Source organism: Alligator mississippiensis, chromosome 2 (assembly GCF_030867095.1).
Source record: "Alligator mississippiensis isolate rAllMis1 chromosome 2, rAllMis1, whole genome shotgun sequence".
Classification (NCBI taxonomy): domain Eukaryota; kingdom Metazoa; phylum Chordata; order Crocodylia; family Alligatoridae; genus Alligator; species Alligator mississippiensis.
This window is the reverse complement of record NC_081825.1, coordinates 185505185-185532501: the sequence shown is the minus strand read 5'-3', so window position 1 is coordinate 185532501 and position 27317 is coordinate 185505185. Positions and strand designations below refer to the sequence as shown.

The window sequence follows — 27317 nt, the reverse complement described above, 5'->3', positions numbered from 1 at the left end:
ACTGACAAGTACAAGGTGCTGCACCTGGGGAGGAAGAACCCGCAGCAGACCTCCCTTCTTGTCAGTGCAGAGGCAGAAATGGATCTTGGAATCATTATTGATGCCAAAATGAACATGGGCCGACAGTGTGGGGACGCAGTCAGGAAGGCCAACCATACTTTGTCATGCATCCACAGATGCATCTTGAGCAGGCCCAAGGAGGCAATCCTCCCCCTCTATGCAACACTGGTCAGGCCGCAGTTGGAGTACTGCGTCCAGTTCTGGGCGCCGCACTTCAGGAGGGATGTGGACAGCATTGAGAGGGTCCAGAGGAGGGCCACCCACATGATCAGGGGGCAGCACAGCAGGCCCTACGAGGAGAGGCTAAGGGACCTGAACCTGTTCAGCCTCCACAAGAGGAGGAGGAGAGGGGATCTAGTGGCCTGTTACAAACTGGTCAGGCAGGCATTGGGGGAGTCCCTGTTCCCCCGAGCATTCCCAGGAGTGACGAGAAATAACGGTCACAAGCTGGCAGAGGGTAGATTCAGACTAGACATCAGGAGGCACTACTTCAGTCAGGGTGGCTAGGACCTGAACCAACTTCCAAGTGAAGTGGTACTGGCTCCTACCCTGGGGGTCTTTAAGAGGAGGTTAGACAAACACCTTGCTGGGATTGTTTGACCCCAGTATTTTTTCCTGCCATGGCAGGGGGTCAGACCTGATGATGTGCTCAGGTCCCTTCCAACCCTACCAACTATGAAAAAGTATCCTGACCCTTTAAATCATTTAAAAAGTACCTAACAGAGCATTACCAAAGTCAGAAAGGTACACTTAAAAAAAAAAAATTGAAGGAACACATAAAACTATTGAATAATCATCATCCTTTACAAGGATATAAAGGCAGAGAAACATCAACTCCAAAAACACAAGTAGTGCCAACACTTGAATTTTCTTAATCACGAGCTTAAGGGTTAAATGCATGCTCCCTAACTTCAAAGCACATTAATTAGTTCATTCTCCTTCTCTTAAAGATCGTGTGAAGCATTGTTGCTAGAAATATTAAAAATGTGTTGCTATTCCTTGGTTTTGCCAACACCTACATAACTTGCTGGATGAAGCATCTGACCATTTCCCAAATTCTTAATTATTCCACTTTCAACATATCGTTTAAGTCACTGAATTATTGAACAAAGTTAACATACCCACTCGCTACAAAACCATATGAGGGAAACAAGATGCTGGCCCCCTCTACAAGTTGCAGGTATTGCAATTAACTAGTTAATAGTGCAATTACCTCAAGACAAACTACACATGCAAAGTAGTGATCACACCATAAAGAGCTCCAACCAGCTATAAAGTTAGACCTAAAAAATGTATGCTAATTTTACAGCTGGTTGCTATCGAGCTTTAATTTGCATGCATAGCAGGGGCTCCCCGTCAGCTGATGGGTCTTGCAGCTGCAGGGGTGCACTATGCCCAGTGCAAAACCCTCAAGTCCTGGGGATCATGGCTGACATGATCCCCAAGGTTCAGAAGTGTATGAAACCCCCAGCCCACATGGGGCTTAGGCCCAGCTTTGCTAGACATGCAGTCTGGATCTGACAGGGCACCCAGTCCCAGCTATGCCTTACACAGCTGGAACCAAAAGTCCCTACAACTGTGATGGGGTTTCCCAGATGAGGGACCCTGCTTTTAACTGTCACAACCCAAAGTTGTGATTTTTTGTTTGTGCGCGCTTTGGCACTGCTAAATTATTTTCCTGCTAAATTGCAGCTTCTTTGCACGGTGGAGTTTTCTGCTGCAGAAGAGAACCCTGGTGCAACGGAGAATTTCCCGCCAATTTGTAGCTTTCTTTGCAGTGTGCATTTCTTTTTGCATCTAGGAAATGCTCGGTGCAAAGAGTTCCTGCCATTTGTATGAGAATTCAAGCCACATTATTGGCTAGTTCTAAAATATGCACACGTGGCGGCTAGTGATTGGCTTGCTAGCTGTATAAAAAGCTTGTTTGGTTTCCGCTCAAGTTGGAGGACTCCACGAACATTAGGAGGAGGAGACTTCACGCTGTGTGAAGATCTCTAAGCGCTGCGGATCCTTACGGACCCAACGCATTTTTTAAAAGGCAATAGAGGCCTGAACAGCCTCTGGCCTCTCCCTGTCACCAATAGATTCCTAGACATATCCCTTCCTGCACGAGAAACAACCAAACCCACGGAGCTTCAACAACTCCGTGGGAGAGAACGAATTTGTCGTAGTCCTCTAACGAGGATTTAAGCGGAGCTGTACCTGGAAAACTGTCCAGCCTACACCACGACCACCATTGGTATAAGTAAATAATCTTTAAATCAGCCACTACGCGTCCGTGACTAATTCTAGCTCGCCTCCGGTCTTCTCCAACCCCACGTGCCTGGGCTGCTGGCCACGGCCCGCGTGCACAAAAGGGCCCGGCTCGCTCCCGGCCCGCACACTAACTAGTGCAGGGGGAGCCTAGGATTGGGCTCCCCCAGAACCAGCAATAAGGTGCAATGGGATCTAGTGTGTGATCCCACATTTACATCTCCTGCTATTCATGTATGGCATGGCAGAAGGCATGACTATGTGGATCTCACACTAAATCAAATCATGCCTTTACCTGCACATGTAAAGAGGGCCATTTAGTAGTCAAGTTTTGTTTTCAAGGTAGTTACAAGTGTCCAACTTTAAAATAAAATTAAAAAAAAAAAATATATAGTAATTAAGGTTTTGTTCCAAGGCTAGGGAATTGTCTTGCCACAAAGGAGACCTAGAGTTTTATGACTGAACCTTGACTCCTACAGACAGACAGGCCTCAACTCTGGCTAAAGAGTATGATCAAATGTAGTCCGGTAGCAGGGCAGAAGATAACAAGTCTCCAATTCAGTGACCAAGACGATCATGGGGTTTGGGAAGAAGGTACAGTGGGGCCTTTTCCTCATGCATGCAACTAGTATGACAGCTGAAGAACAAATTATTTGTTTGGAGGACGACACTGTTCAATAGTAATTTCAGGTTTTCTTCAACTCCCTCCCCTCATAAGATGCTAACATTCTTTACTACACTGAGAAATTTCAAACCCAGATACTACTCCCACATACTGAAGATCTGACATGTAAAGATTTTGGAATCCATGTTCCAGATTTCACATAATCAGGGTTTGGTGTGGAGTGGTCAACATGCAGGTCAGGGACAGCACGTGGCATCTTGTATCAGTCTGCCTCAAGTGTCAGCCAAAGGCAATGGCTGTTCCAAGGAGTGGTCCGAAAAATAAATAATAAAACAAATAAGAGAAAGGAGAGAGAGAGAGAGAGAGAGAGAGAGAGAGCGCGCGCGCGCGCGCGCTTATATTGCCTTATGTGTTCTTATCTAAATCTCTGAAGACATTTACTTCAACAATTTGTGTTCTGCTCCCTTTTCAACAATGTTACAGTTCTCAAAATTATAGGGGTGAGCTTTATTTTAGTTCACAGTTTATGGATTGAAAGTGTAGAATGTCTAATTACTGATACTTACATGCAAGGGAGAAGGGTTGGAAGCTTACTGATGTTAAGCCTACCAGTGAATCAAGGCTTTCAAAAGGTTGACAGACACTGCCCCCATCCGAACCAACTAGATTTACCTACTAACTGGTGGGGAAACTAAACTACATTAGGAGTGGAAAATCCTGTTTCCCAGACAAAATGCAATACCATATTAGAAATAAAAGTATATGTAGTACATTACTCGGGTTCAATTTGCTTTTACATACATACCTCCAACCCCAAAACAGGAAAAATACTGAAGACCACAAAGATTTCAGTTTACTGTTCTAGCCATTTATTTTCCATTGAATGATATATATTTTGATGAATTTGTTTTTCCAGTATCTTTATAGAGTCTTAAGAAAAATTATCCACTTAATTTGGCGGAATTATATTTATAGAAATGAAAACAGCCACCATAAAACTGTCACACCTTGGAGCATAGGTCAAAAAGTGCATAATTTTAAATCCATCTTGCTGTTCAGTTCTCACATATCAATGACTAAAATACTGTATGTTTAACAATAATACTGTTTTCACTGCAGAAACAGTCTCTGCTTGGGAGGATGCATCATACACTTTGGTAAAAATCAAATCATTCCACAAAGCAAACAAGTGTTTGTTAGTTCTGTTCTCAGCACTGCTTGTATGGCTCAATGAGCCATGTCATCCAATACAGATTTGGACATTGTCCAGAGGTGTTTCATTTAGTACAGCTACTATAAAAAGAGTGATTTACCTTTCTGCTCTCCTCCCTATATTTAATGCACAATTCACCACAGTTTGAACCAAACCAAAAGTGGACTAGAGATAGTACACAGTGTGTCTCAAAGTATCTAACAAGAACACAGGATACATTTCCAGAGGAACAGATGCACAATATAGTTTTAAGGATGAAATAGCAGCTCTTCCTTTGCACCTGCTGCAGGTCTCACTTTAAAACAGAGCTTGGCTTACACATTTCATATTTTTATAAAGAGCAACTGACAGCACAGAGAACAAATACATGAAAATGAGACCATTAAAAGGACTTATGGGAGACCCCCTCTTGTGAAAGATATTTGGGACATCACTGGGACTGGATACAGTCATCTATCCAGTGTCAAAGAAGTGGCTACAGGAGATGCTAGTGAGCAATTTCCAAGAAGGGCTAGCAATTCTGATGCCCCACAGAAGATGATGTTAAAAAGAAAAAGACCAATTTTCAGAGAATAAGGGGTTCAATATTCTTTCAAACCTGGCCTCTGCTTATAGTTTCAGCTTGGGCATTCAAAAGTGTGTAGCATCTAAAAAGTAACTGGACACATTTGACAAATCTTGAATCTTGTCCTTCATTTTCAATAAACATTCAAATGTATCACTGGCCCCTGACTGAACCAAGTTTGCATTATCTAGTTCCACTGCCTGAAGTCATGTAAGACATTTGTAGTGTTGAGGCACTTTGCCATGCACAATCCATTTTTTCCACAGTGCACTGGACAGCATGGCAGAAGCCTTATTTAGCGTGCAGTCTCAACACTGTACTATAATCACACCACTGTACAGTTGGTTGCACATGAACTGTTGTAACATGTGGTTGCTTGTACCTTCAGCAAGGGGAGACACTTCTTTGTGTTCAATCCATCTTGCGCATATTTCACGATAGTAATCAATACTCGGTTTTAAATGCAGATCCCAATAGGCTAAGCTGTAGTAACCCTTGGTGTAGGTCTGACAGACATAACAAGACCATCTAACAATTTGTTCAGAGGAGCTGCAAATCTTTGCTGCTATAAGACAGTAACAATGCATATTGTCATGACAACCACTGTAAAAGCCAAATGCTTATGACCTTTCTACTCTACCTCAAAAGAAACCAACATATAGGTAATATGCCCGGTAAAAGATTTTAACCACTGCTAGCAGACAGGGCATTGCAACAAAAGCCATTCACCAACTAGCATTCTGGTCATAGATTGTGAGAAAAATATCGTTTTAAAGTTAGATCTTTTAATCTCTTAAAGAATGAAGACTATTGTGCTGTGCATGGCCACTTTGATGGGTTAGACAGAATGATTCCCACCTCCTACCCCTCCCGTTTCCTCTTTGTTGCAAGAAGTCATTATAACCAACTCTGCACAATGAAAGCAGGGAAGAGCATCTCTCACTAAATTTGACAGGGAACAGAAAAAAACAAAAACAAATGGACTTTCTAGCCTCCTGTGTTTAACTAAAACAACTGAGAATGACTAAAATTAGTCAAGCTGAGGAAAATCAGCATTAGTCCTGTAAATTTTTTGGTCCTAAAAATTGTGAAATGCAGGATGTCAAATGGGCATTTCTGCACAGCAATGCTATACATTTAATATGCAATGGCATTTTGTTCAACAAGATTAAATTTATACTTTGGACTGTCTTCCCTGGCTAGCAAAGACTACAACAGTGCCTTAAAGGCACTTCACTCACGATTTCAGTTCCCCACACTCATCCCATCTGGCCATCTAAATCCAGAGTAGTTAAAAGAGTCATTCTGGTGTCAAACTAACATCTGAACTAAGCTTAGAGTGTTACGTTTGGTTTCTTTTAGCTCAAAGCAGAAAGGTGCACTTAGTAAAGGCACTAAGGCAGAATGCTCCCAGCAACTTACAGTGGAGTTTCAAATTAAAATGCACAGTTATCACACTTAAAGATGGCTTCCCTTAAAAAGTCCACCACAGGAAAAACCACAGGATGCCTCCACTTGTGTAGCAGAAGCTAAAAAGCCATGATTTTTATCTATAAAAAGTCATTTTATACTGTACATTTTAGTCTTGATTTCAAATGAAGGGACAAGTCCTTTTAAGGCAGGCAGGTTACATGTTGCAATACTCAGACATTGGTATACAAGACATTTATTTGCAGTAGGATGGAGGACAACAATGGAAGAAATGGAGACAAAAATTGGACCAATCTTTTACTATTAAAACTGTTCTGACAGCAGTTCACATAACCTCTGAGATACGGCTTCTTTACTTGTTCGTAGGGTAAGCCTGTACATCTGAAAGAGAACAGAACACTATTAAAGTGGTAAATGAGAATTCAGATGGACTGATCAATAAAACTAATGGAGTTAAAAATGAACGTTCCATTTGGTAGCAATAAAGGCAGCATATAATTATTCTCAATATTAGGCATAAAGATCCATAAATGGTCAGTCATTCATTGTGTTTGAGTAGAGTTCCAACAACTTTTTAACTCAGTGATGATCAATGTATCATCCCACTAGGCTTCCCCCAAACCTAACTGTTCTACAATTCATAGCTTCTCCTTCCACATACATTTTTTATTCTTTCCATCTTTCTTTAGTAAACCAAGACAAGATGCTTTGTCAACAGAACTGCCTTTGAGCAAAATCTGAAGCACTGTCTTCCTCATAAATAATTTACTCTTTTTTAAAACCACCACTGAGAATCAAAACCCTCAAATCTAGGGTTTCTTGAAGTCTAGGCATCACAAAATTTGAAGAGGTAGCAAGTATATACTCTTGGATCTTACACAGTAGAAAAAGCGTTGATCATGTAGTTACACCTTCTGCAGACTGACTGTTAATAAAAGTAAAAGGTTTTCTTTTCAGTTAGAAAAAAGGGAATAAATGACAGTTTGAAACATTTTTGTGTCTGAGAAATGTAATAATCTTCAAGAGGGTATCAAAGAGAGATAAGTAGAAATGTGGTGCACTTTTACAGTAGAAGAGATGCACCTCGAGGGTGAGTTTTCCAGAGCACAGCCTCAGGGCAACTTAGAATGTCTAAAGTGGAAGAAGCCAGTGGAAGTTTAAAAGTAAACTTGACTTCCAGTAGATTAAAGCCACAACCAGCTGCTTCTCACTCCATTTATTTACTCCATTTGTCATGTCCTTGTGACAAGACATTTAGCAGAATTCACAGATTCAGTGGAATCTGACAGACCGTGCCATGAGCGCTTCTGCTATGGCCTTGAACTTGCAACCTCTGGGCTCTCAGCTGTGCACCCTAGGTGGTTGCGGTGGCATTGGCACTATTAGTTTCTTGACAACTATGAAGACATCAGTAGCTACTTTTGTTCAAGATACAATGCAGCTGAACAGATGCATCAAAAGAAGTCTTGTCCATTTATTTCAAGTTCAGGCTTATTCAGCCTGCAACTATAAAAAGCAAAATACCTGTGCCTGCAGGTTGGGTTCAAGACGCAGCAAACATCCAATCTGGATAGTTTTTGTATGTATTATGCCAGCACCAACAAAATTAGCAGGGTTGGGGTCTACCTCTTCCAGCAGGGCAGAGCCAAAGCCAATGATCTATCAGAGAAACAGAACAGATGCTTTATTTAGCAAGACACTGGTGGAGCAGAGCAAAAGTACAGAGTGGGAATTTCATCAGTTCTAGGCCCATTCACCAAAGCATGGCCACAGCATAATTCACTCACATAACTAGGAGATTTGTATTCAAAGCAATTAGGTTTTCAAACAAATGTTAACCCCCAAAATTTCACAATCTGAGTTTTTAGGATGGCTGTGTCCCACTACTCCAAGTAATTTCAGAAATAGCAAGAGAGTTTACACAGAGACCTCAGTAACAAAGTCTCCAAATCCAGAACACAAATCTGTTCCTTACCATAGTTTTGAAAGGTGACATTTTTGCTTGGAGACAACTGCTTCATGAGATATCAACCATCACCCTCCAGTAGAAAATAGCATATGAAAGTTTCTTCAAAAACAATGCCACAGGTGAAGTTCCTGTTAGCTTACAATTGTTTCAAGGCTCTTTAAAGTGCTTAAGATTTTTAGAATGGATACCTCATTTTGCAGATTGCTCTAAAATGTATAGACTAGTGATTCTCAACCTTTTAAGACTCGGCGCACCCCTTGTCAGACTTGAGGCACCCCTCCAACTTCTGGAGTTGAGTGGCACCCCATTTTAAAAGCAAAATTTATTACAGAGCTTGCCTCCTTGCAGAGGGGACAGGCAGTGGGGGTAGGGCTGCAGCTAGGTAGAAAGAGCCTGAGCCTGCCCTTATCTGCTTATCTCTTCACACTTCCTTCAGTACCCTTCAAGGGATCTCACAGTAGCCCAGGGTGTCTGGAACCTCTGGTTGAAAAAATCACTGGTATAGACCTTACAAAAAAGCGTGTGCTGAAAAAGTGTAGTTGCATCTATTAATGGCAAATTTGCCTTATGTGTTTCAAACTCAATCAACATGACCCAAATATCCTGAAGATCAAAAAGACAAGCATTAAGATGTCAGCACCAGAACGAGAACACGTAAATGCCACTGTCCCACTACCAAGTGGTATTTATTAAAATACCATGGTATTACCTACTTTTGCTTTTGTGATCTCTGTATCCATTGGATGTTTTGCTTTGAAGATGTTCTGTACTTCTTGCTTCGGACTATGAGAAAAAAGATACAAATAAATAAGTAAATAAATAAATATAGTGAATAGTTTCATAGTAGCTAGGGTCAGGAGAGACCTGAACAGATCATCTAGCCTAACCCCCTGCCACAGGCAGGAATGAATGCTGGGTTCACAAGACCCCAGACAGGTGATCAGCCAACCTCCTCTTGCATTTGCCCAAGGTAGGGGCAAGGACCACTTCCCTGAGAAGTTGGTTCCAGATTTTGGCCACCCTAACTGTAAAATACTGCCTTCTGATCTCTAACCTAAACCTGTTCTCCATCAGCTTATTACTATTGCTCCTTGTCACCCCAGGTGGTGCTGGGGAGAAAAGGGCTCTACCTATTTGCTGTTGATCCCCCTTGATGAGCTTGTAGGCAGCCACTAGGTCCCCCCTCAGCCTCCTCTTGCTGAGGCTGAACAGATTTAAGTCCTTCAAAACCCTCTCCAGGCTGGCCACATCCCTTTTGAAGTGCGGCGCCCAGTACTGGACGCAGTACTCCAACTGCGGTCTGACCAAAGTCGCATATGGGGGAGTATCACTTCTCTGGACTGGCTTGAGATGCACCTTTGGATGCATGACAAAGTATGACTGGCCTTGCTGGCTTTGGTCTGGCATTGGCGGCTCATGTTCATCTTGGAGCCAGTAATGACTCCAAGATCCCTTTCCACCTCTGTGCTTTCAAGAAGGGAACTCCCCAGCCTGTATGTATGCTGTGGATTCTCTCCCCCCAGGTGCAGCACCCTGCATTTGTCTACGTTGAACCCCATCCTATTCTCATCTGCCCACTTTTGTAGTCTGTCTAAATCTAGTTGCAGCCTCTCTCTCCCTTCAAGTGAGTCCACCTCGCCCCACATCTTAGTGTCATCAGCAAACTGTTATGCACTTCACATTAGTATTTATTGATGTCATACTACTAACAAGGTACCATTCATAAACCTTAAATAAGGAATATGCCTGCCTTCCCTCCTCCTTCCCCCCCAAACACGCACACTTTCCCTGAGGAGTACAAAGATGTGCAAAAAATCTTACCTGCTCAACTGCTTCCAACGCTGGAAGAAGTCTTGAGAAGACATCTCTGTAGGCTGAAAAAATTTATTCAGCGTGATGGGCAGTTTTACAGAAAGATTCTGAAGTGTTCCCCCATACCTAAGTGTAGAATTAAGGTAGCAAATGGGTTGAATATTAACTTTTTACATGTCAAAAGCAATTTAAAGAAGTATGCTATTGATAGGTACTAGATTCTCTTAAGAGAATGTTAACAAATTCATCCAGTTCTGGGAGGGAAGAGACATTGAGGGAATATACTTTCAATGCTTAGTTCTAAGGATCTTCAAAAAGACATTTTGTAATGAGCAAAACCAAGCCTCTGTACTCAGGAAAATAAATGCAATTCCTAAGAGAAAAGCAGTGCTTCATTTTAGATACTTATGACGATAAGCAATTCCATGAACTAGCATCCTATAAGTGAACTTTAGTACTTTAATATGGAGAATATAGATCTGTAACCAGTTGGCTTCATTCCTAAATAAATATCAAGACTCATAGCCATTAAAAAAAACAACAAACAAACCACAATTAACTATACACTATAAAGTTCCAGGGCATTTAAACATTTTGCATTTCATATGACAAAGGGAAATATGCATTGTATAAAACAATTCTAGTAATTAACACTAGTATGTAATTTCATGCAGATCTGTGCTCAGATTGTATGTTTGTATGTCCTACTTCAGGAAAGGTGTTCTCTTAAAGAAGCTATCAAGGAGGAGTCATTTTCTCTCCATGAAGAACCAATAACTCAACATAAAACGCAGTAGCTAGCATAAGTCCTTTTAAAAGAGGCTTGAGGTTCAATTTAAGTAGGTGTAACTGAAGAGATGAGAATTCCAATTTGGAAAGTGGCTAAAAGTATCCAAGGGCAAGTTTTGACTTTTTGCATTCTTGATTCAGGTATGTTTAACAACATTTCTTAAACAAATCAAGAGCAGTATGTAGGTTCAACCACCAGGACACATGGCTAACTAAATTCTCACCTGTGTCTAGCTTTTATACTTGTTTGGGTTTTTGTTTTGTTTTTGTTTTTTTTTTTTAACCTTCTGTTCAGTCTTCACACCTATATCAGAGATGGCCAACCTGTGGCATAAATGCCACAAGTAACAATGGCAGGCTGTGTCGCACATGGCCAATTGGGAAGGGGGTCAGCAACAGTGGCAGAAAATGCAGAAGCAAAAAGCAGAGCATCAGACCGGGCAGGTGGCAAAAAAGCAGAGCAACAGGTTGGGTCAGGGAAGGGGATCAGAGGGACACTCAGCTTAAAATTTGTGGCACACCTGCCCAAAGTTGGTCCCACTGATCTATACAGGTTTCCCTCACTTTATGCTGTACACGTGTTCCTGGAAAACAGCGCACAACTCAAATTTGCATAACGGGAATGCACTTTACAGCGCAACGAATAGGGATGCATTCCAAGACCCTGACTTTACTGACCCCCCCCCCACCCCCCTGCGACCCATTTCTACCACTTTTACAAGACTATTTTGGTACTCACCAACAGCAGACAGTACACACAAGCACAGGGCACTATCATAATGGGGATGGCAACTACAGAAACACATGTAGCAGACGAGCAAAGAGCACAGATCCACACAGGAGACTATTTTGGTGCACGTCACTCGTGCAATGCACCACACAAAGCAGCTGACTATGGGCTTCCACTGCACCAAATTGCATAAGAGTGAATTTACCTCGCATATAAAATGATTTTTTGGTATAAAAAGGGTCATTGCATGAGAATGAAAAAACAAAACAAAACACATACAGAACCTGCATACAGCGAGGGAAACCTGTACTACCCTCTACTTAAGCAGTCATATGAGCATCACAGGTCATTTCAGGATAAAAATTCTGTTATTGTCAAGTTAACGAAGTCAAATTCATTTTAATTTATTTATTTTAATAAGACTAAGGATTTAGGTAGATGCTATATTTGTAGTGCTACAAAGTTTGTTGTGCTCTAAGACATGTGCACTCGCTGGAGTACAGAGTTACCACAAAAGCATGCTCTCCAGCTAGGGGGAAAAGGGGGCTACTCCTCAGCTCACCCTTCCAGGTCTAGTCAGACAGTGTATTGTCCTAATGATGCCACATGGGCATCAGCTGAAGTTCCCAGCAAGGTAGAGGTTAGCCATCCTACCCCTGTCTTCAGCCACTGCCCTGTTACCAATTCAGCAATGGCTGAGACTTCTTGCCACTGGAACTGGAATAAGGGCGAGTGATGGTAAGAATTTGGACTCCATCCCTCCTCTATGCATATGGGAACATATGGCCATGGGGAAGGGAACTCTTCCCCCCCCCTTATTCTACCTTTCCAAAAGGAAGTTTATTTTCTTGCATAATACACATGAAGTTGCTCAGTTACTTACCATGCAGTTCCAAGTCATTTTTGGAGTTTGAGGTCTTTCACAAGTTAATGGATAGAAGATGGGTCCTCTCCTCTGCATAGTCCTGTGCTTAACGCATTGTCAACCAATGGTCCCTACTAACATTTTGCAATTCAATAATATAAAATTGTCATCGGAAACTGTGTTTTACCTGAATTGAATGTTTAGGATTGGAGCATCCATAAAGTCAGATATACATTCAATGTTCACAACTTGCTGCACTTGAGCACCCCCATCCACTATGGGGTCTACTGGCTTTGTCTGAAGGTTCAGGCATGAAAGGCTGTTAAGGAAATCACTTCGCAAAAAAAATTAAGAAAGATTGACTGCAGTCTCTAAATCATTGCCAGTGGCTTTAGAGAAATGTTTATATCTTCTTCAGGAATAAGGTGGGAGGCCATTAAAAACTCAAAAGATCAAGTTTTCCCCCAATAAATTAATAATTCCAAAACACAATACTGTATCAGATTCTCTTTTAAAAACTTGATGGTATACCAAGTACCATGCTAAGAAATATATTAAAGAGCTCATTTTTAAACTAAAAGATCAGTCCTAGGGTGCAGACACATGGCATATCTACAATAAAGAGATTTTTTAAAACCAATTTAGGGCTGTACATCATAAATAGCTCTACTCCAGCATAAAGCCAGTAGTAACTATATACTAGTCTAAGTTATAGCAGCATACATGCATGTCACAGAGCTAGATGCAAAATCTGACTGACCTTGTATACCACTTTACGCAAGTAGTTGCATGCTCTCCCACTACTTAGTGGGTGGCACCAATAGCAGCCCACAGTGTAACATTTCACAACAAACTGGTAGTCTGTCCACTCTAGATCCTTCTACCTTTAATCTCTTGGACAGCAAAATGTTCACACTGATGCAACTTGCATGTTCCTCATGTAAGGGGCATGGCAACATTAGATACAAGAAGTCTAGACAAGTCTATCCTGTAGACAATGGTAACTTTAACACTATTAGATAATATGTACTTTTACTTATTTTGCAATAAATTAGCTCATATCAATACTTTCAACTAGAATTTAAGAAACCAGTAGTTAATACAGTCTGACCTACTGAATGGAACTAAAGCCCAGGAAATCTCTACTTTTGCCAATGGTCAAGCTCTGTGGCCACAAGCAACTGAAAAGCCTCCGCTTCATTTTCCCTTCTTTAGGCAAAGGTTAGAGTAGCTCTCAGACAAGGCCAAGGAGAAAAATCGAAGGAAATACAACTGCTCTGTATTGTAGTAAAAGAACCCAGTCATCACCAGGGATCCTGGTTTTCCCCAATATATATAAAAACATATATATTAAAAAACCTGCAAATTCTCTGATACCCCCCCCCCAAAATCCATGATTAAAATTAAGAGACCCCCCCCACCCCCAACCATGCTTGTACCCCTTGCCCCCACCCACAGCCTCTGCCCTCTAGCTGCCAGGGCTATAGGGCCAGGGACCCAGGTCCACAGCTCCCTGCCCCCAAAAGGCAGCAGTGGCTGCTGCAGCAGAAGGAGCATAGAGCTGGCTCCCGCCCGCTGTCTGCCTGCTGCAGGCTAGGGCAGGGGTGAGGCTGGCTCCCCACCAGCACATACTCCCAGAGTAGAGAAGAGACCTGCGCCCCCCCAAACCTGTGCAGTGGGTAGGGGTAGGGCCAGGGTGGGCGCATGCTGTGTGCTTGTGCTCCCCACCCCACTTTCCTCCCCCAGAGCCTCTGCAGCAGTGTGTGCAACCTAGCATAGCAGGGACATGCAGGAAAGCTGCTTACCTCTGTGAGCTCCGCAATGCCCTGGCAACACTTCCCCTGCAGGCAGGGGGACAGCAGCAACGGGCATTGTGCTCCTGCCTGTGCTGCCCCCTGCACAGAGGAAGTGTGCACTAGGGCAGTGTGGAGCTTGCAGCAGTAAGCAGCAGACCTGCATGGCCCCACTGTGTCCTGCCACGCCAGGCTGCACATACTACGCAGCGGAGGCCCTGGACAGAGGCAGCAGGGCAGGGAGCATGAGCTTGCAGTGCATGCCCGCCCTGCCCCCACCCCAATCTGGGGGGCATGGGTCCTCTCTGCCCCCCATGAGCGTGTGCTGGAGCCGGCCCCAGCCCCACGACACATGGACTGGGAGCTGCGCACTATTGGCCGACTGGGCTCTTGTGCGGTTTTCTGTGGTCCTGTCGGAAGCTGCACAGAGGCAAAGCCCAACCAGCCTGTTTCAGCCTTCCCTGCAGCACATGGACTGGAAGCTGCGCGCTCATCTGCTTGAGCGGTCTCTGTGCTTCCCTACGCGGCTTCCCTGAAGGCCCGATAGCATGGCGCTCCAGGTCCATGTGCCGCCACCAGCCAACCAGGCACTCCTGCAAGAAGCTGGCTAGGAGGTGAGGGAGTGGGGAAGACGTTAGGGAAAGACACGGAGTGCTTGTCAGGGCAGTGGTCCATGGACCCGGAGCTACTGGTCTTTCAGGAAAGCCACACAAAGTTTGGAGCCCGCTCGTGCCAATAGCACGGTGCTCCCGGTCCATGTGCCGCCGGCTGGGCCTGCACTTATGTGGGAAGCTGGCTGGGGGAAACAGGGAAGTGTTGGGGGAAGCCCCACATGGAGGAGTGCCCACCAACTGGGCAGGTTCATGTGGGGCTTCTCCCAACACTTCCCCACTCCCTCAGCCCCCAGCCACACACCTATGGCCTGCCCCCTACCTGCCCAGCTAGGCGTCTGCCAGCCCTGGCAGTCACCCACACCTGCCACCCAGGGCCTGCTGCCCCCAAGCCCTGCCAGTGCCCCCCAGCCATGACCACCCCATCCCCCCAGCCCTGCCAGAGGGGGCCCCAGCCCCCTGCAAGCTCCACTTACCTCAGGCTCCAGGAATGAACAGCAAGCCTGAGCCAACCATTGGTTGACAGAACCTCAGACCCCCCCCCCCTCCCCCCCCCCCCCCCCCCCGGAGAGGGTTGGGGGTTTGCTGTCTTTCTGCAATTAGCTCCTGCAGGCAGGAACTCTGCCAGCCTACAGAGCTCTTTGCAAAAGTGGGAAATCTGCAGATCTCTCTGCTAAAAGTGAAAATCAGATTTCCTGACCATCAGGGGAAAAAAAACCCCAAAAAACAGGTGGTTTTCTCTGTTTTTCCGTGGGAAATGGAAAACCTGGATTCCTGGTCATCACCATACTGGTTCCACCAGAAAGCAAGAATTACTTTGATCATGATGCGACTAAGCTTAAGTATTTTGGCATACCCAACAGCACTACCAATGATGTAATTGTCAGTTTTGTTATATTTAAAAATCCTTAAATCAATATTCAGGCAGTCAAACAACTGGGTGTCTGCACTCCAACATTCTTTTTTAAGTTACATGATACAATGAAATAGTGATTTAGGATGCTTTCTGTTATACAAGGAAGAATAAAATGAACCTGTTAGGTACAGCCAGCACTTGAGCACTTTGCTTGTCTATACTTCTTGTACATTAGTTTTACTGAAATTTTTAGGTCTACTTCTAGGGGCTTTTTTCAGTCAAGTATTCCTGAAGACTGGCATCTTTCAGGGTTTGAAAGAAAGATTAGTTGTACATAAGAGAGTCTATGCATTGGCATTTAATGGCTTTACAATTTCTACAGAAAATTGTAAAGCCGTTCTGGAAGTGTGTTTTATCAGAACAGAAGAGATGCATTTCTCCTTATTAGTTGCTATGCTTAAAATCACTTAACTCTATTCCATTGAAAATGATAGTGCGACAATTTAGATTTAAAGTTTAATGGTTTTGAGGTTTCGGAACAAGTATGAGAACTTTAGTACAAAAGCAAGTCAAACCAATTAAAGTTGTAGCAAAATACTGCCAAAGCTGTTAGCCAAGCACTTTTGTTAGATATTAGATAAATCTATATCTATATTGTTTTAGCATTCTCTTTACTGGCAATTCAGCAAAAATCCGTGGTTATATTTTTAGTTTTTCCTCAAAAAGCTTTTTTGGAATCAGTTTAAACACACAAATTATTTCATCTGGTTTGAGATTATGCAGCCATTGTATTATCCAAGACTTCCCTCTTGTTGCATTTTATAAAACATAATCAAGCATGATCAGGCACACAGACTATTATTCAAGAGTAAAGCAAAATCAAGGATATTTGACTGCAGCTCATCTGAACAGATTACTGTGGGAGTAAAATTCAAGAACTGTGTTGAAGTCTTGTTACCATAAAATATAAACATCCGACCTGGAAAAGACGGTTAAACACATACAATAAAAAGGTAAGGATTTATCATATAACATGCAACTGAGTTTACTGACTTCATTTGGCACAATAGACTAAAGACTTTGCTACCATCCTTAGCAGAAATTACATTAAAACTTAAACCTCTTTGTTCACTTCTGAGCGGTCTTGTTTAATTCAACGCTGACTTAGAATTTAAAACCTAGCCAAAGAGGAAAACCCCAAGAAGATCCGTCATTTAAACAACTCCTTCTTCCCCCTTCCCTATACAATCCTAAAACAGTAAAAGCACAGAAATTGCATATTCACTGAAAATGATGCATCTTGGAGAAATTTATAGGCATGTTACTTTAACTGGACTTCAAGATATTAAGTAATCTCAAAGTAAAGCATATTACAGGTGGATTAAAAGATTTTCTCCAAAGAGTTGCATCTCATAAAGAGAAGAAAGAGCAAGACACTCAAGCAGACCACTTGAGCTACCCAGATTAGAAGTTTATGTAGCAGTTAATTGGAAAATGTTTCAGAAGTAGTTTAACTACTTCTTTCATTTCACAAGTAGCTAACATGAATCGAGAAGGCAGGGTAGAAAAAGTAGTTGCTTTTTTACTTCTGCCCAAGTTAAATATGCTATACCCACAATTGAGCACTCAGCAGGTACATCTATAATCTTCACACATGTCAACCCTGAAAATGAAGCAATCCTGATTACCTGATGTACTAATACTTCTCATTTCAACTGCCAAATATTACATGGGGGGGAGAGGGGGGAGGAAGTGTTAGGATTCTGGAAAAAGACATATGGTCAACAAGGGATCTCTCAAGCAGGTTAGGCATAAAATTTGATCCACCTTTATGTAGTTTAAAAGTTGTCACCAAGTAGTTAAAACTAACATGCACTATTCCTAATATTGAGCAACCAAAGTTACTACACCTACAAAATCGACAACTATTTGACAGTTTACCCAAGTTCTGTCGAAATTCTGATTTTAGTCCAATCTGGAGCAGTTGATTCTCAAACAGCACTCCATTGTTTTTACATATGAATCTAGAAATAGACAGACAGACAGACATGTTTGTGTTTCTTACACCCATGGTTCTAAACTCCTTATACCAGTTGCAAGGGCTTAGGGATGGCATACAAAAAACAGTGGGGCCAGAAGCATTCAGTGAAAATATGACATGATAGAGAAACTGGAAACTCGATGCAAGTGGATGCTCATTACAGCCAGAACCCATTTCTTGAAGGTACTATTATTGAAACTATCCAAGCTTTAATTTGATTATGATGCTTAAGAAAAATAGGAAAGAAGCCAAGAGACCTCAAACATGCATGCTACAAGGACCAGAGAACCAATGCTTTTCAATCCAGCATTCAGCTATTGAATGAGACTGCCAAGGGTATAAGGACAAAAATACCAAATCAGGAAGGGTAAACATTGTTAACAGACAGAATGAGCATTTACATATCTGCTGAATGTTGTCATATACTTATGGCTGATCTCTGCTCCTCAAGCCATTTTCAGGTTGGTTTTTAAACAAAGTGAACCCATCCTACACTGCAGATTCAAGTCCTTCCCCTCCCCCAAAATTAAGCAGATTCAGTAAAACCCTAGCTTTCTACAAAAGCACTTGAACAAACAAGTGCTTCTGCTAACTCATCTGGCAACACCTACCTACTCCTCTAGTTCACTTGTCTGTCTCTCCAAGTGACAGCAAAATATAGTGTAAATCATATTGCTCAGGAGGGGAGGCCAAGTTTGAGCAGCATGGGGTACTGAACATTATGCTGAGCTGAAGCAGTAGAGTTTTGAATAAGTACATCTCTGTAACTGGTCAACTGCATATGCTGTAATCCAACATGCTCTGTGAATACCCAAACATCCCCTCCCGGCTATGAAAAGTGGTCAGTGGTTAGTTCTCTTGCTTTTCAATTGTGCATGTTTGTGTAATGTTCTGGAAGTCTCTCCCAGCCTAGCAAAATTTTATTATTGCTTACTTGTGTATAAGCTCATCAGCATCATGCACAGCATCAGCTGGTTCCTCAGAAACTACCTCAGATGAAGCCAGGTCAGAGCTACTTCAAGCAGCACAAAGGGAGAAAGGAGGTAGTAATAGAGATGTCAAGAGTTAGTAAAAGAGAGCTTAGTGCTTAGTCATTTCCTTTACCTCATTCCTCAAGCACAGCATTTTGGGAGGTCAAAACAAGGGTCAAGAGGTACCTGGAGTTAACAGACTTAAATACTTTCAAGTAACCTGATTTTTCATGTTTGCTGAAAATCTGCAGTTCACACTGAAGTCAACAGGCACTCAAACCATTCAGCACTTATTTAATTACACCACTTTGCCATCTAAATTCTTTAGAGGCAGCAAACTCCAGAAGCAAGAACGCATCGTTTCAAATCCTTATATTTAAAGAAAAAAAAGTTTCCTGTTGCTTCAGTGTGCAGCCTAATGAAAGTTAAGCATTTTTAGTTATAGTCATATGCTTATACCATACTGGTATGAGCAGTTAAAGGTAATACCAAAAGCATTTTATAATAATTATGAAACAGCAGTAAACATTAATAGTCTAGGACATGCCTAAAAAAAAAAAAAAAAAAAAGTGTTCCTTAGGTGTAGTGGAAGATTGACAGAGGCATGTACAGAAGACCCGTAGTGACAACCTTGTAGCACTTCTCTAGGGATTACAACAGCTAGAGACTGGCTAAGGTTGCAAAATGCTTCTTATGGAACTACAAGCCTGATGTCACATGAAAGGAAAAGAGATTTTATACAAGTTCTTGCAAATGGCAAAAAGGGAGACTGCCTAGACTAGTACATTTATAGAACCCCGCTGAATACACGCTTATCCCAAACTCGCTTAATACAAAAGCAAAAAAAAAGAAAAAAATTGTGTTACATATTCCTCAGTAGAAGGTAATTAGAAAGTTGGTTTCTTTTCTTTTTTTTAAATACTCTTTCAGATGCAGTGTTGGCCACAAGTTAGCTGATATAGTTAGGGAAGCACCAGGAAATATGCATGATGTGAGCCAACCTAGAAAACTTCAGGATTAATAGTTAATGCAGTTGGCAAATAATGCCTTTAAAAGTAAACCTGCAGGCCTTAAAACCAAACAACTATGTATGGTCAACCCCTAGATTTACTGTGGTATTTCTGGATTTAAAGCTGTTAAGCTTGTCTACTCAGTACAGACAGCACATTCAGCATTCACATTTAGCTTACCTTTGGGTAACCAACCAAATGTGAATTTTCCTATTCCATAAATTATATTAAATAACTTGTTCAGAAGCTGAAGTGAATGTCATTTATAAACAGGACAAAAAACAACTGAAGCCATTTGTACTCTTTGCTGAAATTCCCATCAGTTATAACAGGGAAGCAGTATGAGGCAAGAACCCTCATTACCTTGCAAAGTTGTCTTCAGAGCCAGGAGCAAGAGGTGCAGCCACAGAGGAAGAGTCTGAAAATACATCCACCAGCAAACTGCCACTAGAGGAAGGTGCAGGAGCAGAATTGGTCAGAGGAACTGCACCAAGACCCAGAAGGTCTGCAGATGGAGAAGGAGTTGACTATAAAAAGACAAGAACAGAATACCTTAAAACTGCAGCTAGCACTATTAAAATTAGAGCCATACCAAATCCCTTACTCAAAATCATTTAAGATGTGTGTCATCCCTCAAATTAAAATCAATCATAGAAATGGAGAACAACATATACTTGCTGTTCCAAAAGAGTGATCCATCTATTAAGAATTAGTTTGCTAAAAGAAAGGTCATGTAAATAATTCAAGTCCTATTAAAGTGTATCGTTGAAGTTACATGGAGAACATAAGGAGTAGGAAAAAGATATTAATGCTCTGCTGAAGATACTTGTGTAAAATGTGAATGGGTTGTGTTGTTCATTTGACTTACCCAAAGACTATAAGCAAAAATGCAACTGGAAGAATGAGAAAGCAGAATAGAATGCTATAGTCTCAAAGAAGAGAATACTGCAATATCCAGAAACCTTTCAATTCATGCAGAAGTCACATTTACTAAACAAGAGGTAGCCTAGCCACACCAGCATTTTGAATGATTGTGCAAGTTTCCTCCTGCAAGTCGGAATATACCGAGATATGGACTGTAGTGACATTACTGGTCTTTAGCAAGTAGATGCAAGGTCTTCAAAACTATGCACGAAGTCTGAAAAAGAATCACTACAGAACAGTTCAACCTTTGCAGACTTACAACACCTCACGATGCCAACTGGAGTTTTCACTATTTTCTGACTACAGAAACACAGAGAAATTCTGTTCCAAAGGTCAGAATGTCTTTAAGACTATGAAATCCAATTTGGTTTTATTTATTTATAAATCTGGTTTGATTTTGTGAATGTTTGCACACTTGACAATGCTAACATTCCCTGGCACCCCTGGAGAGGATTACTGTGGCACCAATTGAGAATCACTCCTTTGGAAGCAAATTCTGGGCTACTCCATCTTGCTAATGACATGCATCCAAATACCAGATTTGGAAAAGCAACGTAAGTCACATGCACAAGTATCTGGTTACATCATGCACAGTATGTACATTTGTTGGGCACTGTTCACTGAGAACATGGCCCAAAAATAAGGATGCTGAACTACTGTTTATGAAATGTCCATCTTAAAGTGAGATAAGTTGCACTTTTCATTAGCTTTTTTTTTTTAAACATATATAATAGCATTATGGCTTGGTTTGTATGCCAATTAAAAAAAAGCAACATGCAGATGTAAGTAGTAAACAATATCACTTGTTCTTTAGCAAACACCAATAATGACATTAAAGTTACACTGAATACAAGAACAGTTTGACCTATGTCTAAACTCGAATCAGTTTCTGAAGGTAGCAGCTTTATAATTGGGTGATGCTGATCTATAGATAATGGAGCATAAACTGAAGTGGAACAAGTGGCAAAATGGTTGGCTAACTAGCCCTTAAGATGAAAAAATAGCTTGGCTCATTAAATCTGGAAATGGGTGATGGCTGCTGAAGCATTGGGTGGGATTTGCTGTAATAAGTAGTTTGAGTTCAGTGGAAAAGCATTTTAGAAAGAAAACCTTAAGATGAATATTTGTATCCAAAGCAATAGCTATTCTGAGTGAATTTAAAAGCTACATCCATTGCTTTAACATTTTTACTTTTAGTGACAAGATAATGAATCTCATCTTAATTTGTAGGGTGAAAACAGTTCTGTCAAAGTCATCTTAAAAAAAAAAAAATATCGTTGGATATTTCAGTTCAGGAAGAAGCAAGGAAGTATGAATTGATCTCCTCAAGTGGTGGATATAATGAAGTAAATAAACATTCTGAATTGCTCTGAAAGACTGACTTGTACCTTCTCTACTGTAGCAGATAAAGCAACCCCACTCAGCTTCTCCCTCATTGATTAAAATTATGTTGCTCATCATACTTCAGGGCAAGCAACCCAACACACCTACAGGTTTGGCAGCACCAAACTGACTAGCACAATGAATGAAAGGGACCTGGGGCAATAATACACCACAGTATGAATATGAGCCAGCAGTGCGATGCTGCAGCCAGTAGGACAAATAACACTCTGGCATGCATCAATCGATGCATCTCCAGCAAAACCAAGGAGGTGATCCTTCTGCTCTACTCAGCACTGATGAGACTACAGCTGAAGTACTGCATCCAGTTCTGGGCACCACACTTCAACAAGGTTGTGAACAAGCTTGAGAAAGTCCAAAGAGCCACCTGTATGATCCGTCTTATATGACAAACCACACGAGGAAAGGCTGGGACCTGGGACTCTTCAGCCCGAAGAAAAGAAGGCTGAGGGGGGGACCTGGTAGCAGCTTACTGCTACACTAGGAGAGTACATCAAGGGCTTGGTGATCAACTGTTCATCAGGGCATCTGAGGGGAAAACCAGGAGTAACGACCACAAACTCCTGGAAGACGGATTCAGGCTTAACGCTAGGAAAAACTTCCCTCATATTCAGGGTGTCCAGACTGTGGCATAAGCTCCCTCCAGAGATGGTGCAATCACCTACCCTGGAAATCTTCTGGACAGTCACCTTGCTGGGGTCACCTGACCCCCAGTTATCTTTCCTGCTTAGTGCAGGGGGCTGGACCTGATGATCTTCTGAGCTCCCTTCCAGCCTTACAATCTATGAATCTGTATTGTGGGTACAATTTGCACATTTCCCTCACCTCTGAATTAATACAGCTACACATTTCCTGTAACTTTAATGCGCTCACTGTCACAGTTAGAAAAATGAGATGGATGCTGCACAAGGCAAGTTTAAGTAATGTTTGCTTTTCTCTCAACACTCAAGTGCCCCAAGTCATAGGTTATAGAAAGGTGTTCAGTTGGGCTGCGTGAAGCTTCGGTTGCCGATTGGATTTGGCAGCCAAATCTCCAACTCTGAAGCAAATCAGGAGACCCTTTAATATCTCTCAGAACTGAATTGGAACTCTTCGAATCAATTCAGACATGGACACATTTTTAAATGTTTTTTAACATTTACTATATACCTCAAAGTACCAGGCAGCTTGTGAATGCTGTGATGCATGGACTGTCCCACAGAAGTGTGGGGGGCTCCCAGGCATGCTTGGCAGCAAACCCAGAAGTGGACCGGAAGCACTACATATCTTGAGCTGCAATGCTGGGGTGGATGGAGTGTACCATAGGAGCACGGTGAATCCAGAAGTGAACTGGAAGTACTTTTGGTCCACTTCCAGGTCTGCTGGAGCGCACTGGGGACCCCCACCCATGCCCCCCAGCTCAGCAACAGGTGCCTCCTGGGTCTGAAGAGGCACCCAGGGTCCCCCTTCGGCTGATAGCTGAGCCAAGGGGCATGGGGGGCCCCCCCCTTTGCACCCCCTGGCAGACCCAGAAGCAGACTGGAAGTACTTTTGGTTCACTTCTGGATTCGCCGTGCTCCTGTGGTACACTTCAACCACCCCAGCATCGCAGCTCAAGATATGTGGGAAAAAATTAAAAAACAAAAAAACCAAAAACCCCACACATTTAAAAGCTGTGTGAATGGCCGAATTGGTATTAAATCTTCAGAGTCCGATTTGGCTAAATCTAAAGGGACAGCGATCCAAATCAACTAATCGAATCACTGTTCCTGATTTGCGCCGAATCTGATTTGTTCTGCACACCCCTAGTGGTCAGTTGCAGCACTAAATTCCCAGAAATTAGTGTGGAAATACAGACATTCCAGGCCCCTGGCTGGAGAGCTGGATACATATCAGAAGCAAGCTCTCCAGTCAGTGGGTGATAAGAGGACTGCTCCTTGGGTCCCCAGCCCCCATAGGAGCTTGGTAATTCACAGGGAGCAGGCAGACTATCAATAGAGCAGCTGTTAAGAAACAGCAGGCACCAAGGGCAGCCCCATCTGCCCTGTAGGAGCAAGGAGAATTGCTTTCCTTACTCCTTCCCCCCACCACCACCCTGATCACCCCAGAAACCTCCAGTGCATCTTGAACTGTCCTGGGGAATACCAAGACTGATAATGCAGTGGGGGAGGAGGGTGCTGGGTTAGAATTGGCACAGCTGCTTCAGCAGGATACCTGCAGGCCTTCCCAACAGCTTACCACTAGGCTGGATCTCAGGGAGCCAGCCACCCTCCCTCCTTTCCTCCCCTGTGTAGGAAAGGAGAAAGTAGAAGACTGAGGGGCACTGAAGGCCTTAGGAACCTCTACTGCACCCCACAAAAAAAAGACTGAACAGGTGTTACATACAACACTAGAAAACAGGAAAGCAGCTGTTTGAAATAGCTAAGTTTGCAGTGGAAGCAATTTTTTTCCCTGCCCAACTGCTTCAAACACCTATACACACACACACACACTACCTGCGAGGAAAAAGGTGTTTTCCCTCGACTACAAGAGTAACATGCCTACAGTAGAAGGCGGCTTAGCACAAATTGTACGAAAAAGCACACTTACTACATTACTGGCATTAACAGGTGTGGGTTCAGCACTTCCATTCATATCAGAACTCCTCTCTTTTTTGATCTCTTCCAGATCAGTAACAGTACTAGGGCCTTTCTTCTTTTTCAGCTTGGCCAGAATAGAGGATTCCCTCTCTGGAAAGGGAGGCATTTCTTCTAGCACTGTTGCCTAGTCATGAAAAATTAAGTTTTCAGCACAGATCCCAAGAAAACAGAACAAATCTCATTATTTTAACCAATACATTACAACAAACCAACACAGAGTGGGTGTCCATCTTCTGAAATGCTGAAGTAAAGTGGTTACTGTATAGGTAGTTACTAGAAAACACAGCTGTGCTAAGCATTTGGAAATCTATAAAGTCTGATTATACTAAAATACTTTAAGATTAATAGTTTAAGCTTGCTCAAAATGATCACAAGGTGTTCCCAATGTGGAATCTTCCTGTCCTACCTACAATTTTACAAAGTTTGGTTTTAATGGTTTGCTACAAATTATTTCTGATCCTGCTTTTGACCGATATCATTTGCTAGGGTTATCCCAGACAGTGAGTGGTACCTCTTTCATCTTTAAGATGTTATGTGGGGTTTTTTTTTTTCCCCCAGTTTTGCTAAGACACACATACCCTTCAGTAGGGTTGTCAGACACAGCCCACTGGCTGAATCTGGTCTGTGGAGCCATGCTATCTAGCTCACCAGAAGTTGGGAGGACAGGGCATATAGTGGACTTTGGTTTTGGCCTGCAGGGCCAAATAGCCCCATTGGTCAAACTTGGCTCCCCTGATTCCTTCCCACTGACAGACCCTTCTGACTGCCAGCAGACCCTTGACCTGGGTCCCCCTCACCACCTTCAGCTCTACTACACCATCACCAGGCCCCTCATTACAGTAAAATTTCGATTTTCTGCAGTATCTTTTACTCAAACTGTATAGTTGGGAGACTGCTGGACATGCTTGCAGGCACTGAGGAACAGAATCTGAACAGTTCATTCTTTTCCCTTCTGTCTTGACAAAAACAGAAATTATTCACTCTGGTCATGTTTACAAGCTTAAGCAAGAGCTGCCTACAGCCATATGCTAGTTTAGTCTACTCCTCTCAAAATCTTGAGGCAGTTAAAAGTGCTGCTACTCCTCTGATAAAATCATGATTTGTAAAACCACATCTTCACTTCCCTGGAGACAAAATGTCCTGGACAAGGCTTCTGCAAATGTAAATGAAGACTACAGACCTCAGTGGTGAAATAAGGTATCCCTTTACATGCACATGACTCATCATACCAGTAAACAGCTCTGTTAAACTGTTCCATCTACTGTGTACTGTTGTGGTGCAACTCCTGAGCAAACACAGCCAGAATACATGCAGATAAATACTGCAATTCAGAACAGTGAACAAAGCAATAGTTCCTTCCCATAAACCTTCAGACATTCCGATTTGCCACACCTGAACAAACTACTCCCTTAACTATGAAACCCCCCAGGGCTGGCATATACAAAGTCTGGAATTAAAGTCACATTTTTTAAATTAAAAGTTGACATTAACTTTGCTTTTTCTTTCAGTTGAATGTAGCTAAAATAGACAAGTTTTGGAAACACAAAAGACAACACTGGAAGTTTAATATGTGGTTTGTCTGACAGTTTTACTTGTGAAAAAAAAAAGAGACGACTGGAATATTTATTCCAATTACTACAATCTTCTGTATTAAAAACTCTGTACCTACCAAGATGTCAGTACTAGCTATAGTACTGAGCCTCAGATACTCAACAGCTCTCTGCTGCAGCTCAACATCAGCATTCTTTAACTGGCTGTCGCTGCGCAGTACGTCTTGAATGGTGGTTTTGATTTCCGGAAAGAGGTTCACAAACTTGATGTAAGTAGACAGAAGGAGCGCACGAGTCGGGACACTGCATAGATGAAACTTGGAGTGTAGCAAGTTGAACTGAATCAAAGGGCTTTAGAGGGGAGTTAAAAAAAAGGAAGCACACATTTTAGTCTATATTCATAATGCAGCATTCAGCATCATTACTTTCTCTAATATATTTAGAAATGTTTCATGCTGATATTTTCAAAGGCCATGAAACAAAGGCATTAAAATTCCATAATAAGAATAACTTCTGGAATGTCAAGCAATCAGCTTTATGTATTCTCACCTGGATCTTGGATCACCAGCTATTAGATTGCCAAATTCTCCCAGGATGTAGCCACCTACTTTGACCAGATTCTCATGGCAGGCTGGTGCTTGAAGGGCCTGTTAAAGACCACATAGTAAAAACATTAGATGCTGAATTCAAAATCAGTGAGCATTGATACAGGAGTAGAAATACATTGTTCTACTGTAGAACAGTGAGCAGAACAGGATTGGTGGCACCGAGGGTGCAGAGTTAATTTGTGACAAGCTTGCCAAAATGACTGGCCCCCAGTCTCCTGCTCTGCTTCCTGCTCCCTGCCTGATCTCCTCCTCTACTTTGATTCCTTCCTAATCTCCTGCACTGCTTTCTACATCTTGTCCTACCTGTCAGTGCTATCTATTCCCTCCCCAATCTGCCATATACACTACACACACAGGATGCCCATGTTCTTTGTGGCACTCATGCCACAGGTTGTCCAGCTCTGCTCTACAAAGATATCACTAGAGTAATGCTGCATTAACTCTTACAAATTCTAAATATTTGCAGAAAAACCATGGTCCTCAAGAGCCAAGAGCTGTCAGGTCAGGGTGTTCCCCCATATATGTACAGTGAATAAAAATACAGTATAACCTTGTACATTTGGCATCCTTGGGGCCTAGCACCTGCCGGAAATTTGAAAACTCCAGATTTTTGAAACTCCAG

The 27317-nt window shown here is 42.3% G+C and overlaps 1 protein-coding gene across 11 annotated transcripts in view; it reads right to left on the bottom strand.

The window, feature by feature from the left end:
- Positions 1-3784: 3784 nt before the first annotated feature.
- AP2A2 (adaptor related protein complex 2 subunit alpha 2) overlaps positions 3785-27317 on the bottom strand; it is a 90446-nt gene continuing 66913 nt past the window's right edge. For 2 of the 11 annotated variants that reach the window (XM_019494133.2, XM_019494136.2), the window contains exons 12-23: positions 26637-26734; positions 26207-26438; positions 24488-24661; positions 19958-20121; positions 18548-18628; positions 17514-17596; positions 16462-16551; positions 12500-12623; positions 9938-10054; positions 8830-8899; positions 7672-7806; positions 3785-6546 (exon numbers count right to left, since the gene is read on the bottom strand). In XM_019494133.2, the coding sequence (XP_019349678.1) occupies positions 6451-6546; positions 7672-7806; positions 8830-8899; positions 9938-10054; positions 12500-12623; positions 16462-16551; positions 17514-17596; positions 18548-18628; positions 19958-20121; positions 24488-24661; positions 26207-26438; positions 26637-26734 (1464 nt within the window). In that variant the 3' untranslated portion in view covers positions 3785-6450. The remainder of the gene's footprint in view (positions 6547-7671; positions 7807-8829; positions 8900-9937; positions 10055-12499; positions 12624-16461; positions 16552-17513; positions 17597-18547; positions 18629-19957; positions 20122-24487; positions 24662-26206; positions 26439-26636; positions 26735-27317) is intronic. The other 9 variants (XM_019494134.2, XM_059722570.1, XM_059722571.1 and 6 more) reach the window with 5 other exon arrangements.